Below are 21,563 nucleotides of genomic sequence, written 5' to 3' on the forward strand. Positions count from 1 at the left end.
AGAGGTAAATAAGATGAATTAGTCGGTTCACAGCCATGAGACATTTTTTTCTGACCATTGTTTAATAATTAATTAGGCTCTTTTAATATGAATTAAAATTGTTACATTGCTAATAATTTTATAAATATAAAATACAAGTAAAAAAAGAATATTATGTTACTTTGTTATATTAATGATGCATTATTATACATCATAAAAATATAGTACATAACTTTTTGGTGATTTTTAATAACAAATGAACAATTTTACTCGGATAATTACATTTTATATTGAAAATATCGCAGAAAAAATTGAAATTGAAATATTGAAAATACCCTACCAAAATAAATATCGAAAATATCAAATTATCATGATATTTGCAAAATAAAATATCCGATATATATCGTGATATATATCATGATTCATGATATATATCGACTTTTATCGGCGAACCCTGGTATCTATTACGATATAAATTGTATCTATACAAATACAAATGTGATGACCAGCAACAGGCTCTTGGCCCAGCTCGACTGGTCCTAGTCAATTTATAAGAAGTTTCTTATTGTAAACAACCTAAGAAATTTTTTACTGTAAAATTTTTCTTCTTTTTTATAAGTTCATCATTATTGTTTTTTTTTTTTTTTTTTTTTTTTTTTTTTTTTAAATTAGAACTTGATACAGAAATTTGAAGAAAGATTTATATGGACTTTAAAGATTAGTCAAAATACGCAAATTACTCTTGAGAGGCGGCTCATTAGTTCTTTGCACACAGGCGGCTGACACCCTAGGATCAGCCCTGCTGAAGTTTAACTTTTTTCTTTTAACAACAATAGATTATAACTTTTAGAGAGAAAAAAGCTTTTGAATCCTAGTTTTAACAGTGAGGGTTATTTTTAATGAATTAATAATTTTAAAAATGAATAAGAATGAATCAGAAAAGAAAAAACACAAAATATATTTCCGAATGGTGTGCACTGTAGCATTTATAACAGTTCTAGATTTTTTAATTTTTTTTTTAATCAAAAAAGTTGGATTTTTTGAATTTAAATTGGATCTTTTTGATTTAAATTGTTTTTTTTTTTTTTAATCTTCAAAAATTTAGTTTTTAACTACTTTACATTTATAAGCATAATATATTTCATACAATAGATGAATTCATTCAGCAAACTTTTAAAACTAAGATAAGTTCTCTAACTATTCAATACATTTTTAAGATCCTCATATAAATAATAGTGGATGATAAATTAACCCGCATGTTTCAACAATGAAACTCGCATCATGGCATGATCATTTGATAATATGTTTTGGTAATGTTTGACATGCATGGAAAAGTTTCATTGTGACAAGGCTGAACTCGATCCGGCAACTTAACAGTTTTACTGGTAAGACTGTCATTTTAGGAAAACAAAGGAACCAAAACACTTTGCAACTCCAATAAACTATAGGGGGCGCTGCAGCCACTGTCTAAAGGCGGATAAAAAAAGGTAAAACAAACAAATGCTGTAACTTATAACTTGCTTTGAAGATTAGTGAATGACAGTAATTTATCATAGTGTTTGCAGGAAGCTTTCTTTTCTATTGTTCTGAAATTACATTACACTATAAATTATCTGAAGCCTGTAATTTACCCCAAAGAAAACACATGAAATGGAATGTTTTACCTTTTTCGGTAGTACAGTAAAACCTGTAAAGTTGACCACCCTTGTAAGTTGACCACCTGTCTATGTTGACCGCTTTTGTCAGGAACGGAATTTGTCCTATCTCATATAATGAAGGAAAACCTCTGTAACTTGACCACCTCTCTATCTTGACCACCTGTCTATATTGACCACTTATGTTCGCCAAATTTGGTTTGGAGTATTGTAAAAAACCCTTTGTAAGTTGACCACTTGGTTTATTTTTATTTTTTTTAACTGTCTTCAGCAAATTATTTTATTTTATTATTTATTTATTATTATTATTATTTTTTTTTTTTCATAGCTTTCTAAGAATGTTTTTAATGCTTTGATGACAGAACAGCATTTTACTAACTAAACCTAGCAGCATAAAGCTTAATGCTGCTCTTTATTCTCCAAACTTGTTTTTCATTTGTTGTTCTATTTGAGATAGCTTTTCGTACTCTGTTCAATGAAAATAGGTGTCAGTAGAAAAGTTCAAAGTCTTTCCTTTTAGTTGCAATATGTTGTGACAAGTTTTACATAAAAAGGCTTCAAAAAGAAAGTTAGCTGAACTTCAGATTAATAAAAAGTATGAAATATTAAAATTAACTGAAAATGGAAAAAGTCAGAGAATATTAGCTGGCATATATGGAATTTCTAAAACTAAAGTGTCTAATATAGTTAAAAACAAGGAAAAATTAACAAAATTATTTGAATAGTATTTTTAATTGTTGTTTCACTTTCAATAATGTTAAACAATGAAAGTTAGTTGAACAGAAAGAGGTTGGGTGAATTCCTTAAAAAATGAATACATGGTGCAAAAAATGACGAATAATAAAAAAAAGTTATTACCGCCCTTTGTAAGTTGACCACCTGTCTAAGTTGACCGCCAAAGTACTGCACCGCGAGTGGTCAACTTACACAGGTTTCACTGTATTGTAAATCACAGCAAGGTAGCGTATTCGAGCTCTGGAGATGCAAATTGACGCTATCTACTGGAGTATAGGGTTAATCCACTGGTGTTGGGGTTAAAATTTCAACTAACAAATTATCACCTAACAGGCAATGGCTTATTTCAAATGTAGAAACAATTTTCATCCATCATACCATGACGGGCAACTTTCTAGTTTATAAATAACTTTCAAAACTTAGATAAGAAGTGATTTTGTTTCATACTTTGCTTAAAAATAAGGTTTCCATCATAATGTACATTTTAGTATAAAAGAATATGCTGAGCAATTAATTTTCTTAACTATATTAGTGATGGTATATAAGAAAAACTGCTAATTTCTTTTTGGTTCAGTACTGAATTGAACTGTAATTTTAAAGTAAAAGCAATATTGTAAGAGTGAAAATCTGTTAATCTGTTTCACACACAGAAATAGGGATCTCTGTAGTTTTGCTTGTTGAAGTTAAAATTGTATAATGCAGTGTAGTTAAGTAGAGCAACACATTCTAAAAATGCAAAATTAATTTATAAAAATAAAATCAACTGATTTTTATTCATGATTTTGTTTTAAAAACCACTGATTCAAATAAATTGATTTTAATTGACAATTTTGTTAAAAAAAATCACTTGATTTAAATCATGATTTTAATTATGATTTAAATCAAGCTCATTTAAATCAAGGAACCCTGATTTACAATAAGTATAATTTTCAAGGGCTTTTTAAATGAAAAACATTAAATGTGTTACCAAATTGTTTGGATTGCAAGTATGTATTTTCGATGCTTTTAGTAAATTTTGAAAAGTAGTCAATAGTCTGGTCATCGTCGTTTGTACTAAGGTTGCTCATTTCCTTGAATTTTTAATTTACTAATTGTTACTATTTCTATTTATTTGTCTTTTACATTCTCATTGTATTCAAAATGAGAACATTGAAGATGTCTTAAAATGTTACTTAAAGTTATTAATGGGACAGTCGAGGCATATTGGACCATTCTCAACAATTTTAATACTATTAATATTTTTATTTTTAACCAACAAGTAGCACTTATAGTCCTGCAAATCCTAGTATGAAATCATATGGTGCTGTTTTATTTAAGGCACAATTTTTATTGCTATTTTTTCAGTGCCGAGTTATTGTTTTAAATCTGCAACTTTATTTTTTTTAACTGGTTTTGATGAAGAATGGAGTAATAAATTAAACTCCTCTTCTGAAGTAAGTTCTTTTAGTTCATCATTATTTGTAGTTTCTTTATTTTTTGTAAAGAAATAAATTGGAGCAACTTTTTTGAAAACTAAAAACCCAGGGTATGTCGGTCCACTTTTAGAAAACCTACAAAAAGCGAAAACTGTTACAAGAATTAGAAAAGACAAATTCTAGTAATGGCAACCGTGAAGTTGATAAAGATGTAAGTTCTACAAATTCTTGAAAAAATGGTGATGGTTTGGCCATAAGTAGTACAAATGTAGAAGTTGGTCAGTTTAATATTTTAATATGTGTTAAGTTATACTAATCTTCAAACTTTGTTTTTCCATTCTAAGCACAAAATAACATAAATTAGTTACAATCAGTGATGTTTCCATCAATTTTTGTGAGGAGAATACTCCCTGTAATCCATTATGCACAACATATATTTTAAGTTATTCTAATCTTCAAACTTTGTTTTTTCATGCTAAACACAAAAGAACATAAATTAGTTACAATCAGTGATGTTTCCATCAGTTTTTGTGAGGAGAATACTCCCAGTAATCCATTATGCACAACATGTGTATGCAATATGTCTAAGAAATGTTTTAGAATATATGAAGTATACCCTATGGGAACACCCCCCGGTTACAATATTGGATAGTATTTATCGTTAAAGTTGTTACAAAAGTTATCGTAATGCAGGACCATGTACCTCATGTCCAGGCTCATTGGTCCACTTCACTAAGTTTTGTTAAAAAATTAATATAAAAATGTTAATAAACTGGACATTTTCAAAAAAAAAAAAACGTTATGACGAAAAATATTTTATGAAACTCATAGCATAAAATCAAACTGCTCATTCAATTTTTGATGAAATGAAAAAGTAAAAAAACAGAGGAGCAGACCCCAACTCCCCCTATACACAAAATATTGATTTGATCTTGTTTTGAGAATAAAGTTGCACATTTTAGTTTGAACTATTTATTTCAGATCAGTTTGTGAAACGCTTCTCAAATGTGATGCTCTTGTATATCTTAATGAAGATTTTTGGGTGCAAAGTTTTTTACTTATCGACAAAATCATAGCTGGTGTTGATTACAAAGTAAGTGATTAGATTTTATATTTTGCTTCATATTAATTAAGTCTTTCTTTTATTATTAGTTTTTTACATAAAAGAAAGACTGAGATAAAGAAGCTGTATTATCATTCAATTCAGTCATGGTACTGCTGTACATACATATACATACTCACATAAGTTTTTAGATGTACAATTGGGTCTCTAACTACGCTCTATTTAATGAGGACTTTTTGGGGTCTGGAACCTTTTCTTGTAGTACAGTGGCCGCTGCTTATGTGGTACTTAGTTTAAATTTTAAGCTAAATATTTTAATAGCAAAAAGAAGAATTTTTATTAAAATCTGAAAAGAGAGATCTTTTTCGCTACTGTAAAGGTTATTTAATTATATACAGTAAATAATAAAAAGCTATTGAGAAGGTCAGTGTCAAAAACACTCTCTAATGTCACAAAATATTCATCAACTGCCAGGTCTGAATTAAAAGATGCCTTGGAGATAATTTAATGTGTAAAATGACTTGAAAATAACATTGTTTTGCTACAAAGAATGATGTAACATCCCTGTTATTGCAATTGCAAAATGAGATGCACAACATGACTCTTTGCGATTTGTATACATGGAATTTAAATCTTCTACAACTGAACAATTTTGAGTAATGCAAGATAAACTTGCTCCCATGCACATAGGTACAGGTGTCAAGGCAAAACCCCACAAAATAGATTTGGGCACTGTTAGAACACATCCTTTGGTTGCTTACAAATTTACGTACATAAATATGTAGAGACATTGTGGGAAAAAATTGTTATTTCATTTAGGGGCAATTAAAAGGGAAGTTCATGTTGAAATGTGAGTGAAATTTTTCTTGAAGACAGCACTTCCTTTTCTTTGTGCTAAAATGTAAAAGGGGCTCTTCCTTCTGTTGTCTGATGATACTCTGTAATTTTAGTTGTGAAAAAATTTCTGAGTAACCCGTGTTTTCAGTAATTCGAGGTGGCCTGAGCCCCAATGACTTGGAGTTTTTGAGACTATTGTATTGCAATATTATGAGTAATGTAGAAGTAATGTTGCTCATTTTTATTTAGGGAGTGAGGGATATTTTGAAGTCAATCTTGGACAAAGCTAATGCTATAAAACCTGTTGATAATGTTGCTGTCATGAATCAGTTGAGAGCCATTCAAAAAGTAAGTCATTTCCCTTTTCCTTTTTAATTATCATGAATGCTTAGTTATATAATACTGTCAAAATTTCCGGAAATCTTTGTTATGAGGTAGAACAATTGTGATTTTAAGGTTTTGAATGATGAAAAATAACCGGCATTGAGCTAATTAAACGTCTGATGTTGTCCTGAGGCATATGGACCCCCAAATTTTGAACAGCCACTTCTAAATCTTGACCAGAGATGCACGGCGGCGTCTGGCGTTTCAGCTGATCCCATACGTGCTCTATACGGGACAAGTCGGGGGAGCAGCTGGCCATGGAAGAGTCTCAAAAGGACATAAGAAGTCTTGAGCAACTCTAGCTGTATGTGGGCGAGCATTATCTTGCTGGAAAATGGCCCCTGGGAGACCATTTAGGAACAGTCCTACATGCAGGGTTCGTACGGGTCATGGAAATCCTGGAAAGTCATGAGAAAAAAAACAGAATTTCAGACCTGGAAAAGTCATGGAAAATTGAAATTTTTATTGAAAGTCATGGAAATTTATTTCAAGTCATGGAAAAATGTCCTGGACAATGAGAAAGGAACAGTAGCTGAAAGAGCATTAGAAATCTTGAGTGATTTAACAGCTATAACAGCACATAATATATTTAACAGCACATAAAAGCTATTAAAAGTGGAAAATTGAAAGATCCAAAAGTCGAATCTGAATTTTGAAATCTCATTGCATCCACTTCTGTCGCAGCCGCTTGCCATTTTTTGCGATGTGATTTTTCTGTCTGGACATCACTTATATTTTGAATTTACTGTTATTTTCAACACTTCTTACGTTTCATGTTCTGTAGTAGCAAAATTTCATGTTCTTAGTTTTGCCACAACTCCAAAAAAAAAAGCAATTCAATTGCATGTAAATTCGATTCCATCACTCGTAAGGACTTTATTATTAATACTGTCAAGTTACGTGGATATTTAAGGGCACTGTTGATACTAAAAGGTAACTTTTGTAGCAAATTTTTTGAAACTTAGTGATGACTCATTCAACCTTTGTCCCATTCAATATCATTCTGCCTGTTTTTAAAAAAAATATCAGACATTTAAGCATCATCATATTCGCTTCACTGCATTTTTACTTTACTTAAATTTATATGATGAAGACAAATAAGAATAGTTTAGTTTTTTTTAAGTATGCACTTATTTTTTCCATTACGAGTAAGTGCTTCAATGAGGCTGTGGCATTCATATAGACGTTTTGCTAATGCTCATTTCCAAATATTGCCAAGTTTGAGAATAAATAGTACTATTCTCTTCGTATAACGAGGTCATGAAAATTTTCGTTGAAGTCATGAAAAAGTCTTGGAAAAGTCATGGAATTTTTTCATCCAAATGGAGTATGAACCCTGTACATGTGGTTGCAGAATGTCATTAAAATAACACTGGCCCGTTAAGGTTCTACGTATCACAGCTAGAGTGGATCGGCTATCATAGGCTATGGCCCCCCAGACCATTATGCTCGTTGTTCGAACAGTGTGTAGTGCAATAAAATGGGTTGAATAGTACCTTTCTACAGAGCACCTCCACATCCCTTCGCAGTTATCATCTGACCCCAAAACAAACCGAGATTCATCACTGAACGCCATCTTTTGCCAGTTAGTGACATCCTACATCGCTCTGGCTCCCCACCATTGTAGACGGAGTTGCCTATGCTTTGATGGAAAAGGAAGTATGCGAAAAGGGCGCTTGGACTGCAGATTAAGTGCCACAAGATGTTTAGAAATGGTTCGAGGAACAACTGCTACCCCCTACCTCTGCTTGTATAGGGGAACGAGTCACTGCGGGATCCACGAGTGCTTGCTGCATGATCTTTCGATTATCTCTTCTCGTCAACTTCCTGGTCGCTCCAGACCCGTTTTTTTTGCACGTGGATACCATCTCGTGTCCACTGCCTTCAACAGTTTCTAACGGAACACTCCACCTGAGCAGCAACACGGCTCGTCGACCAGCCTGCAATTTTCATGCCATTGATCAAACCTCTCTCAAACTCGCTTAACTTAAGAAATGCTTTCTAACTAATTGACCTGGCATCCTTCACTCATTAGGGCTCTCCAACAATCGGAATGTAATCGTAACATTTATAAATCCCTAACTATGCACTGGTTTATGTAGCACCTTTTTCCCGATTGCATCGATACTGTAGGGTAAACGGTCATGCGCATCGACACCAAACTTAGATCATTTGCATTAGGGTGGGCCGAAATAAGCCGAAATTTTTTTTCTTCCCGAAATCAATTTTTGGATAGCGCGCAAAAGTTGCATAGTGAGCTAGTTAGCACTCACAAAAAATTTCTTGGATATTAAAAAATATCTAGCCAGCCCTATTTGACACTGAAAAACTGAAAAAAAAGAGAGAAAAATTAATTTTTGTTGAAATTTTTAAAAAAAAAAACTAAATTTCAAATATTTTGCTGGAATGCACTGAAAATGTTATATAATGAGCCAGTTCGAGCCCATAAAATGTTTCATTGATTTTAATGAGCATTTAACCGCTCCATCCAACATCAAAAATTGAAGAAAAATGAAAAAATTTGAATTTCTTTAAAAACCAATGTGAAAATTATTTTTTAAAATTAAGTCATAGACTAATTAATTAAATAGCACTATTAATCATAGTAATTATTATCACGCAATAATATTATACATTTTCTAGAATTACATAAAGAGATAATAAAATTTTGAAAAAGAAATCTTCAAATTTGATTTATAATGCCTCATGCATAATGAATATTATTTTTTGGAATAATATTGTCCCTTGTTATCAAATGATGGAAGTTCTTACCTAGCTTGAAGTTTGGCACGAATGTATCCATCTCGTGCAGTTTCACCACGAACTTTTATTGCAGCTTCGGTTATTAGTTTCACACCATGTTCCACAGCTTGCGTGTGACAGGGAAATTTCTCGAAAGTGAACTCTGTAGGCTGTTCTTTGCACATTTCAGCGAGAACTGCTGTAGCAATTTTAGCCACTGCTCTATTTGAAGTGCCAGTTAGATCTGCTGCTAAAGCTGTATGAGGCATAGAAAGTCTCATTTGACTTGTCGTTGTTGATGGCGCATCAGTTCGCTTACGTTTTCTTGAAAGCGGATAATTCAATTTAAAATCATCATCTGTATTTTCTGTGCTTTCTCCTGATTCAAGCTCTGTTTCAAGTTCATTCAATGTAATATGACTTTCCTTAACCCTCAATACACTTGTGCTGGGTACTGATATGTCTTTCTCGTCCAAAGCAACACTTATTTCAATTTTCTGGCATCTTTTTTCTCTTTTTCGTAGTTTCTGGGTTGTTACCTTATCCACTTTTCCAATAACCATTTTTCTTACTATCAATTAGAAATTGTTTTTCTCTATCATGGTCTTTTGCTTTTTTTCTGCAATTACATGAATATAAATCTGCACATTTGCAGGCACAAGTGTCAAACAAAGTCATAGCCTCTGCTTTAAATTTGCCTAGCTTTGATTGTAAAAGTTGCGTCTTTATATTCTTAGCATTTTTTTAGCACTATTTTATTTAAAATACTAAGATAAAATTATGGCAATCACTCTCCTTACTGAAACAACAGGAAAGGAAGCATGCTCCCAAGTATCAATAACTTTTTTGCAACTACAGCAGCCACACTTGCATGCAGAAGATAGTTGCTTACTTCCTTCTCCCTTTATTTGCATTCCAATTGTTTCAGAACATTGATTTGATAACATCTGAAAATTTCCTCCTATGTTGGAAGAAATAAAGCATCATGAGGAGACAAATCTTTTCCAGGTCCAAATAGAAAACTACTTGTGATCGCTTGCGTTATTTTCATTTTCACGCTTTTCTCCATAACAGTCGAGTTGTGTACCAAAACAAAGATAATAATGCAATGACGTTCGATATTTCTCTGTAACATGTTCTGCAGTGAACAATCGAATGCTCAGAATTTTGTTCTGACTAAAGCGCAGAGAGCAGCCAGACGGGAGGCATATTAGCTACCTTTACTCCTGTTCGGTCATAGGAAAATTTCAGGCCCTCTCATTGGCTTATTCAAGTGTCAATCAAACTTCAAAGACACCATTGTAATGTTGCTAGTCGTCTTTCGCACTGTGTTTGTTGTTTGTAATCTGCTAAATATGAATAAGCAGTTGCAAATGATATCTTTAATTGAATGTTGCTGGCAAAAACAGCATTATTATTTCCAATCAATTTCATTCTTTGCAAAACAAATAAAAGTGCCTTTGAGCAACTATGCTTTGAAATAAAAATAGGTGGCGCCATCTTTGGGCAAAAAAATGCATGTTTTAAGACATTGTTTTGATTTAAATTGAAGTTATTTTAAAAATAATTCTCATGATAAACTATTTTGTAGATGGAAAAGAGCAAATTCTGCAATTTTTCATATTCTTAATGATATTTAATGCAATTTAAACAGCTCTTCTTAAAGAAATGATTACCATTTAACTTAATAATAAATACTTCTAGTGAATAATTTAATAAATAATGATTTTAAATATAATTTTCTCTTGCGCCAATTTATTTCTAGCTAATTGCTTTTGAATATGAGTTAGCATTCAAGAATAAGACTTCCAATTGAATTTTGAGTGAGTCTGGCAAACATATCCTTCTTGTCTCCTTCTCATTTCATAATTCATAAAATAAAATAATGCTCTGCTTTAAAAAAAAAAAAAAAACTGTAAAAAATATAATTAAATGAATAAATAGCATTATTTTTAAGCAAAAAATGGCGCTTTTGAAGAAGGAGCTATTGGAGTTTGATTTAACTCATTTGTCAACTAATTCTCAATGTAAGTTTTTTTCATTAAACAGCAAATTCTTTATCTTTTAATATTCTTCATAATATTTAAAGTTATGTAAAAAGGAATAGGTAATTGAAACTCTTGAATGAAATAATTGAAAATAACATTAAAAAGCAATGTTTCGTAATGTAAAATTATATGTTATTTCAAGTCAAACTTTCAGAAATCGCACCGTTTGTTACCTTAAATTCATTAATTATTAATTTAAAAAAATTATCACACACAGTTGATGAGGCAATTAAAGAGAATTTCATGCAGTCTCATTTACTGTTTAACTTAAATACATTTGGGAGAAAAAAAGTTTCACAAAATTCTAAAACTTGAAAACTCAACCATTTTTGAGACAATTTTGAAATCAATACATGACTTTTGATGTATTGTAATAAAAAATACAGCGAAATTTTTTAGGCTGGCCCATGAAGAGAACTGCAGCTGTTAAATATTTTCAGCAAAATTAGCAAAAAAGTTTTCCTTATTTTTTTGCTGTACTGCTGATAAGACCTTCGTGGTTTCATGAATAGTTCTGAAACAATTTGAATGTAATCGCTCAAAAAAATTAAATATCATACATTCATTGAAAAAATTTTAAAGTATTTAAAAAAAAATTGAATTTAATGAAGGTGGAAGCCTTTTTTTTTAAATACAGACATCTCAATTGCTTTAGCATTTTATAAAGAGTACACATCGACTGTTTAGAATTTAATTCAGGATTATGAATTTAACCAGTGAAGACACACATAAAGTAATCCAACCAATGAATGATAAGATAAACAAAATATAGACAAAAAAAACGAATTAACATAAAAAAATGGACAACCTGAGCTTCATAAAGCTTTTGACCAATAACGATATGATATTTTGTTCAGCTGACTTTATCCAATAGTAGTGCGCGAACAGCTGATTCTTTTATACATAATCTTTGAAGTAAAGGATTAGTTTTTTTTTTTTTTTTGTAAAGAAGGAAATTTTTGCAAGTCAAAAAGGAACTTTTTCCAGATGCACTCACTACTCAATTAAAGGTCTTATTCTTGAATGCTAACTCATATTCAATAGAAATTAACTAGAAATAAATTGGCGCAAGAGAAAATTATATTAGAAATTATTATGTATTAAATTATTCACTAGAAGTATTTATTATTAAGTCAAATGGTAATCATTTCTTTAAGAATAGCTTTTTAAATTGCATTAAATACCATTAAGAATATGAAAAATTGCAGAATTCGCTCTTTTCCATCTACAAAATAATTTACCATGTGAATTATTTTTAAAATAACTTCAATTTAAATCAAAACAATGTCGTAAAATATGCATTTTTTGCCCAAAGATGGCGCCACCTATTTTTTTAAAAGCACAGTTGCCTAAAGGCAGCTTTTATTTGTTTTGCAAGGAATGAAATTGATTGGAAATAATAATGCTGTTTTTGCCAGCAACATTCAATTAAAGATATCATTTGTTAATGCTTATTCGTATTTAGCAAATTACAAACAAGAAACATAGTGCGAAAGACGACTAGCAACATTAAAATGGTGTCTTTGAAGCTTTGATTGACAATCGAATAAGTCAATGAGAAGGCCTGAAATTTTCCTATGACCGAACAGGAGTAAAGGTAGCTTATATGCAGCCGGGAGACTTTTCTTTCCCCAAAGATGGACATTGGATGCAAGAGAGGACCCCTTTAATAAATGCTTAACTCCCAGCTGTGGAGGTTACAGCATTTCCTGTTAGGGGGTTTTGTGTCTTAAGTGGGTCAGAAAGTCGAGAGAAAGAAATGGCTTTAGAAAAAGAAGAATATTTGCGGTCAATTCATTGGTCAGTTTAAAGGATTTCAGAGGAATTCACATTTTTTTAATACTGAAGAGCTCTATTTGTCAAACATATATAAAATAATTATAAAATAATCTTAGGAATAATAGAACCAGTTGAGCGCCGTTTATTATCCACGAGAAACAATTGGAACCGAAGATTAAAAAATTAGCATCTAATGTAACTATTTTTTATTTGAGTGTGTGCATTTTTTAAAATTGACGTACAAATGTCGTATAAAATTGATTGAATTTTCACTGTTTTTTCTAAGATTTTCTCGTATTGCGTAAGATTTCAATATTTACTTATTTCAAAACTACTTTTAATTTTTTTTTCTTTTTTTTTTTCATTTTTCCCATGTTTCAGTCTTAAAGAAGAGTAGCTAAATATTCTACAAAATGTATAAAAGTCTTTGAGGAATACAACTAATTTGCTGACAGATGCTTCTAATGCTTGCTAAAACTAGCTTCAAACTTGTATTTTTGACCCCTCTCCCCCCCCCCTCCTCCCCCACTATTTTTCTTGAAAAATGTGCATTTTTGCCCTTTTTTCAGTTTTTCAAGGTCAAATAGCGCCGGCTAAATATTAAACAAATTTAGCGGAATTTTTTATAGGTAATAACGGGCTCATATAGCAAATTTTCCGCACTATCCAAAAACAGATTTCCAAAAAAAGTTTTTCCGTCCCACCCTAATTTGCATATCGGATGTCACTCTTCTTATATGCAAAATTTCGCAATTGTACCTTTGCCCTTTCTTGGGGCGCTATTTTTAATGTTCCTTAGTGTATCTCATTGATCTAAAAGTTTGGCCAAGATTTAGAACTGATGCTGCCATTACTTTAGAATTTTTCAAGATTTATTGCTTGAAGTTTCCTTAGTAAAATATCCCCATGTTCACATGTACCCTCTTTCCCGTATATGTATAAAAGGACAAATCATAAAGGTCAGGAGTTTCCAAATTACAGGACATTTTAAATGCAAACTTAAAAATTAACATATGTTCAGCGTACTTTTTAGTTGAATTTTATGCACTTCTGTTTCAATTTAAAGCACAGCTTTCGCTAAAGGGATAAACCCTAATCTTGTTGATTAGGAAACAATGAAATTTGTGAAATAGAAAAGTTTGCTGTTATATTCATAACCAGTGGTTTGGATTTTAAAGAAATCTTACCAGTCAGGGATATTTTCAACAACCATTAATATACTTCACTTACTAATTAATGGTCCTAACTAAAGAAAAAAAAATGTTGTTGTACTGTGAATTGAAAATTGTTACTATCAGATTATTAAAGAAATGTAATACTATTGCATTTCTACTTTCAGTAGAAAAATAATTGAAAAATGAAAGTGTCTTCAAAATCAGAATTACTCATTACGTAGAACACTTTAACTAATGTTCTTTAACCTGTTTAGTATCACCTTCTGACTATCCCATATCAATAAAGTCAGATGGATCAGATTAATCGAATTTTTAGGGTTTCAAATCAAAAATCTTAATTAGCTGTAATTTATGCAAGTTCTTTTTTCTGTGAATTAAATACTGGTATTTTGATTTCACGCCACCAAATGTAACGGTTTCAATTTATATGTCAATGGAAAACTGTATGTAAAAAATGAACTGATTAATTTTAAATACAATTGCTGCACCTGATAAATTGCATACTGGTAGGGAGTAAATCATGCAACTCCCTACCCATGTGATAACACTCATACATTTTAATCTGAATTTCTTTAGCCTTACATTTTTGTGAAGTGGAAAAATAAAAGAGCAAAATTTCATTTTGCCTTTTGAAGGAGAAATTTTAATCCATATTTTCTATAATATATAACATTTCTCTGTCTCTGTGTGTTTAATTTTAAAGATGTATTTTAGAAACTTATTTCATTTGTTATGCTTTAACCTCAGGTCTTGGAAACAATATTTGATAGAAATACTTGCTTGCTTCCTAGTTATTTAATCTTAGATGAGGTTCAGAAAAAGATATCTCCTAAAGGATCATATCCACATTGGGTAAGTTCTTTAAATTATTTATTGTGCTTTGTAATTTAAACAAAAATAAATGAAGAAATCAATTAAGCATGTGCACTAATACAAAGACTCAACTTTTTCAAACCCTCTTTTGTGTATTGTGTAACTATGCACACATCCAAAAAGTGGTAAATCTTTATTAAAAGTTTGCTATATTAGTTGAAACTAAACTGGTAAAATTTGATTTCTGACATGTAATTTAAATTAAGTGCAAGACATTTTATTTTGATGAATATTTAACTAAACCAAAATTATAATAAAATTAGTAGTAGGTAAATTTTTACTGAACTAAATATTTAATAAGTTAGGAAATAATTGGTGAGAGTTCTGGGTTAGATTTTGTTTACTACACTCATCAATGTTTAGCTTGGTCACCAAATACAGATGCAAATCTTCCTCAACATTAAGCTTGTTTCTATACCTTCTTTTCAGATAATTTGAACTTAAAAACCATTTTCGGTCAAGTAAATTGTTGTAAACATTAGAAGGCGCTTCACAGTAATGACAAGTAAATCTTTGTGGGTTATTGTTTTCCCCTAAGAAGTTAATTAACAAAGTACTGTCCACCTCTGAGAAGTTGAGCTATGGTCTTGAGCAACTCGATTTCTTTCGAGGGAGAGGAATCAGTAAGAAGAGGAATTGTTAGGTGCAGAGTTGGGCTACCATTGCAAACCTTTTATTAGCTAGAAAATCCTGTACCTACTTCTACCCCTGCAAGCAGGGTACTATCCTATAACCTGCTTGCTACTTCTTACCTGAATAGTAATACTGTACGCCAAATGGGCAATAACACTGCCAACTAAATCCGCAAGTTTTAAACCGTTTTTCCTCACCCCTTTTTCAACTAATGGAATCGTTGAATCGGTCGGGCAGCAGCGTTCAACTTGCCAGAGGCGGACAGTATTGCACTGCCAAGGGGAAAATAAAGCACAGTAACTACTTTTAAAAAAAATTGCATTTTTGTCATTTGTTGTGTTTTAGCTTTATTGTACTAGCTTGCTTATTTGATTTCTGCTGAAAATAAAGCAAGAGAAAAAGATCAACTCCAACAATTCCGTATGGTTAATACGGAATCTACAACTCTTGTTTCTTCAACTATCTCAAAAATATTACTTCTGCAGATATTGCTGCTTACCTTTCATGGTAGTAATAATAACTTGAACTTTTGTTTGTAACCTTGCATCTCATGATATTACTCAAATTTTTTTTGCTATTAAATTCTAGCATGATCAGTGTAATATTGCATTCTTTTTTCGAGTTAACTCGGTAGTTTGGTTAGTCTGGTAGTAGTAGTATAATAAACCTTTACAAATGTTTGCATACCCCAAAGGATACATGCACCTTTGGTGGAAAACCATTGCAGTTATATCGTAGTTTTTTATCCTTTTTTTTAAGAAGGGAGGGGGGTGCAAGAGGCTTTGTATTTTAACTTGTCATTTTATTTCATGTTTACTTTTAAAACTATATACAGGGGAGACTTAACTTAAGCGAAGTATGTCTTCCAAGATACCTATTGTAAATCAAACTTTGCTTTGTAAAATAGGGGTATATGTTTTTTTTTTTTTTTTTTAAATACACAATTATTTTTATTAAAAATACACCTCACAGTACTAAAACCATTTTCTAATTAAATATTACCATTTTCTTCATAAAATAATGAAGAAGTACAGTATTTAAACAATAGCAATGTTATTAAGCATTATACTACACAGTATTGTAAATTTATAAAATTTATTATCTGTCGGATGGAAGGATATGAAGTATAATACTACCTACAATATGCATTAATACTATAAGGGGCATTCATATGAAACCAGGTGGTCACTAGTGTAAAGTAACAGCAGCGATTTTATTAACTCAAAAATAGTCGCCCTAACTGTTGGCACATTTAACCCATTGTGACACTAAGGGGTCAATTCCATCTTTGAAGAAGCTAGTAGGTTGCTATCGTATCCAGGACTGAACCCGGTCACACACTTCATCGTCCATCATGATATCCGCGATATCCGGTGTGTCAACTAATAGCTTGTTTTAGAGGTCCAAAAACATGAAAATCACGCAATGAAAGGTCTGCACAGTGAAAAGGTGCAGGGTGGATGTTCCAACTCCAGCGTTTCCCAGCGAAACTACTGCAAAGTTGTCTTTACTGCATTGGCCGTATGTAGACGCCTTTGGACAACATGCCTGGCCGATTCGACTTAATGGCTCGTCTAAGGCTCTGTAAAGTGGATTGATAATGCTCGGCATTGATGGTGGTTCCCTGTTTCAGGAACTCGACAAGCAGTGGGCCCAGGGAGTGTTCCCCCCCCCCCCCCCCCCCCCCCGAGTATGTCCGTGTGGTCAAAAAAGGACATGTTTCATAGTGGAGGATAACTTGTGCGACCGCCTTCTCTTCAGCTTTAAACCACAGTCACACTATGCAACATGAAGCGTTGCACATGCGTCAGTCTATCTACCAATAGATGGTGTCTCTATACATGCAGTTATGTGGCATCGTCTAACAATTAATGTGAAGTTAGACACACTGACCTGGTTTCATTTGAATGAACCTTATAATAAAGTGTAGCACTTTTATAATAATATTGTATTGTACAGTGATAATGAATAATCGTAACTGTGAATGGTTCAGACGACCATGACTGATGCTGTACAGCTGATCAGATTAGGGTTAGTGTTATATAGACTGTGCCTGCACAATGCACATGTGGCAATTCATCAAAAGAAGAGGAAATGTTGGCCTGTTGAACTGCTTTCCGTTTAGATTCTCTTGATGTATCTTGCTTCTTTATCATGAAAAATGTTGTTTTTGACTGTTGTAATGTTTTGGAGATGAATGTCGCCAATCTCAGCAGCTTATCAAGAAGCCAATCTGGTGCAAATATAAAGGAGGGCTATGAGAGTCATGACCCTCCCCCCCCCCCCCATTAAATGACAAAAGACATGCTTTTGTTGTTTAAAGTCTTGATTACATATAGAAATACTGTTGCTCCTTTTAAAGTATTTTAATTTTTGTTCCAGAAATTTTCTAAGCTGATATCTTCATTTGTTGACAGCTTTAGACCAACTGCACAGATGGTTTCTGTGTCTGGTAAGTTACTATGATTTTTTTTAATGATTATTTAAGTATTATAGATGTTGTTGCTGATTAGTTTTCCTTTAATGAAAGAACAACATTATATGAAAAGTTTGGGTCAGATCCTCTCATTTAGTTTTTCTGCATTCAATGCATTTGTTATGATATCTGTTTTTTTTTCCCTTATTAATTCTCTTGGTTTTAGTTCTGTTAATACCTTAATACCAATGTGTTTTGGAAAATGAAAAAGAAATTGTACTGATGTTATTGCTGTGAAATTCCGAAAGTACCCACCCTCCTCCACCATTCATTTTCAAAACTAACTTGATAAATTTAATTCAGGGGGGTGGATTTATCATAGAGATATGTAAAGTCTTCCAAAAAGAAAAGTGAATAATTTTTTAGTATTCATTTAAGAAGTATAAGAGGTAAATAATTATTATACTTATCAATTGCTGTTTGCATTACAAAAATATGTAATGAGTTTTTAAAAATATTTTTATCCTATAGTATTCATGGATATTGGTGGTGAAGATAATACTAAGCTTTTGCCAGTTGTAGGACATTCTGGAACAACTGGTAATGTTTGGAAGTTGGATCCTCAGACTGCTAAGTTTCAACTCAAAGGTCTTTTACCATACAATAAAGTAATTATTTGTAATTACTATGTTTCTCTAAAGAGATCAATGTTTTATTTCAACGTGTTAATTCTTCTTTTTTTTATGTTATGTATGGACTTTGAATTAATAATATACAGGGTGTTCCGTTTTAACCTGCAAGACCTCTATTTTTGCAATCGTGAGTTCTAGATGCACACTTCCAATTGCAAAAATTTTCAAAATCAAATACAGGGTTAAGGTATTGAAAGTTTGAAGCAAAAATAAAAATGAGTTTAGAAATACAAAATTTAACTTTTTGTATGAGCCCTAGTTCCCCCAACTTATGTTTAGGGAAATAATCTCCATTGAAAGATATGACCAACACTCGCGATATTAGAGTTCAAAATTTTAAGGGACCATACAAAAGATGAGATTGAAACTTATCACCCTTTCAGAAGATTGACAGGTTGTCAAAGTAAAAATACAAAGTATTCACATTTTTCATTGCTATTCAAAAATGAATGCAAATAGTATGCCACATTATGCAAAACAGACTTCAAAACTTCAATCAATTTGAAAAACCACACTCTATGCACACATATAATTTTAATCCCTTGTTAACTTCTATATTTTCCCCTAAAAGGTGTTATTGACGATGAATGTAAAGTGATATGTCATAAACGCTGCGTTTCATAGCTCGGTGATTATTGGTCGTACTAATGTCAAACTTTTTGAGTTGGAATTATTTCTCAATGGAGGTTATTTCCTTGAATGTATGTTAGGGGACCTAAGGCCGGTATAAAAAGTTGAATTTTGTACTTTTTGACTCATTTTTATTTTTGCTTCAAACTTTCAATATCTTAACCCTGCATCTGATTTTGAACGTTTTTGCGATTGAAATTATGCATCTTTCACTAATGGTTGCAGAAATAGAGGTATTGCAGGTTAAAACGGAACATCTTGTAGAAAGTTACAATTGATTTTTGCTTTGATTGTTATCTCATTTGTTATATGGTTGCATCTTGGTGATGTGCTTGTTCAAGAAATCGCAAAAAAAAAAGAAAATGCGTATTAGCAAGCTAGAAATGCAACAATATATATATATATATATATATATATATATATATATATATATATATATATATGGTGATGTGTTATTTTCTAAGACACTTTATTAAGAACTCGAACTCTTGTGAACTATGTTTTTATTATTCCTACGCGCGGAGTGAGATTGTGCGCGATGCGACCAGTTTTGGCGGGTTGAAGAGGAAGGAATGATGGGAAGTGTGGTGGAAGACGTGTTGTTCTCAATGTTTTAATGTTTATTGTTCTATGTTCCTGTATTCGTCTTGTGCTGTCAATTATTAAGTGTTTATTAGTATACGATGCCGTCATTATGCTTTGTTGTGTGAAGAATACCCCTAGACCAGCCGAGATCCTTACAAATGGGGGCACGGCCTTTGATTCCGAAACTTCGCCCCTTTGAAAGTTTCAACGTGTAGCTGTTCCTTCAGCTTTAAGCGGTGAGTGACTCTTTTCACAATTTTCAATTCCTTATTTCAAAAACATACAGACGTGTTGTGGAAAAAATGAAGTCCAAAAAGAGAGATCAAAAACCTAAAGACGCTGCAACTGCTACAGAGCAAACTGAAGCCGAATATCCTAACGAAAATGAAACAAATATAATAACAAATGTTGATTATCCAAATACCGCATTATCGTACGTAACATTTTCTGATTTCGAAACTCTAGTTAAACGTTTCAATGGCGACGCAATGTCTGACGTCAACATTTGGATAGATTCCGTTGAAGAAGCGATCATACTTCTACATCTCAGTGATTTGCAAGCTTTGTTATTTTCTAAACGATTACTAGTAGGAAAATCAAAACTTTTCATTGATAGCGAAATTTTGCCAACGTCTTGGCAGACGTTAAAAAACTTAGTGCTTGCGGAATTCTCCGACAGTCGTTGTCCGGCTGAAGTACACGAATTGCTTTCGAACAGAAAAATGCGTTATAATGAAAATGTCGAAAAATATTTTTTAAAGATGCGTAAGATTGGTTCGACGACTAATATTGATGATTCATTAATGCATTATATAATAAACGGAATAGATGATACGCCATTTAATAAAAGTGTTTTGTATAATTGCTTGAATATTCATGACTTTCGAAATAAGCTGAAGATATATTCTAAAATGTCTGCTGATGCACATTCGAGAAAAAATACAGCGTTTAAACCTTTTTCCAGTTTCAACTCGATCAGAAAAAAATTCACTAGGAGCCAGATATAACGAACATAACGAAAGAAAGATTAACAAATTTTGTTTTCTTTGTGGAAATGATTCCCACCTGCAGTATGACTGTCCAACAAAAAACAAAGGAAAACATTGTTTTCTTTGTTCAGGCTTTGGTCATGTTAATAAAGATTGTTAAAAGAAAACAACTGATAAGAGATCTTTTTCGAATTCTTCGAAATGCAAGGCTGATCCGACTCCATTTTCACCCACGGAAACTACTGACTATGCTCATAAAACTTGTAATTCTTTCCAAATTAACTCCAACATGTTGAAGTCAGCCAAAATAAATGATTCAGTTATAACTACTCTAATTGATACTGGATCACAGCTAACCGCGCTTTCAAATAAAATTTTTAAAAATTTCCGAAATATAAGTTTAAAACCTACAAGTGCAACATTTTCCGACTTAGGAAGCAAAACCTATTGCCCCATTGGCACTTTCTTTTCTGATATTGAAATTGATGACTATATGTTCTCGACGTTGATTTATGTAGTTGATGATGATATTTTAAATGTGGATGCAATTATTGGTACTGCTGTTATTAATCAAGGTATTTTATGTGTTGATAAAAATGGTTGTAACTTGAGGAAACATGAAAATTTTTTATTGAATGTCGCAAATATTGTGCCCAATGAACCTGAATTAGACCTTGCACATATTCAAACCCCACAAATATGTGAAGAAGTTAGTCATTTAATTAAGAATTATAAGCCTGATAAAGTTAAAACAACCAATTTAAAGATGTCAATTAATTTAGAAGATGAGATTCCTGTTGTAAGCAAACCCCGTCAGTTATCCCCTTTGCAAAAAGAAATCGTAGATTCCCAGATTGCTGATTGGCTTGAAAAATGTATACTTTTAGACCATGTTGTAGTTCCTTTGTTTCACCGATCGTACTTTGTAAGAAA

At 32.0% G+C, this 21,563-nt stretch overlaps 1 protein-coding gene across 1 annotated transcript in view; it reads left to right on the forward strand.

Annotated features, from left to right (window-relative positions):
• The window catches only part of LOC129234670 (mediator of RNA polymerase II transcription subunit 23-like), a 125,640-nt gene that overhangs the window by 15,408 nt on the left and 88,669 nt on the right, over positions 1–21,563 (forward strand). The window contains exons 4-8 of the mRNA XM_054868714.1: positions 4,766–4,877; positions 5,934–6,032; positions 14,560–14,664; positions 17,701–17,770; positions 18,266–18,402. Coding sequence (XP_054724689.1) covers positions 4,766–4,877; positions 5,934–6,032; positions 14,560–14,664; positions 17,701–17,770; positions 18,266–18,402 — 523 coding nt within the window. The remainder of the gene's footprint in view (positions 1–4,765; positions 4,878–5,933; positions 6,033–14,559; positions 14,665–17,700; positions 17,771–18,265; positions 18,403–21,563) is intronic.

Source organism: Uloborus diversus, chromosome 1 (genome assembly GCF_026930045.1).
Source record: "Uloborus diversus isolate 005 chromosome 1, Udiv.v.3.1, whole genome shotgun sequence".
Taxonomy (NCBI): domain Eukaryota; kingdom Metazoa; phylum Arthropoda; class Arachnida; order Araneae; family Uloboridae; genus Uloborus; species Uloborus diversus.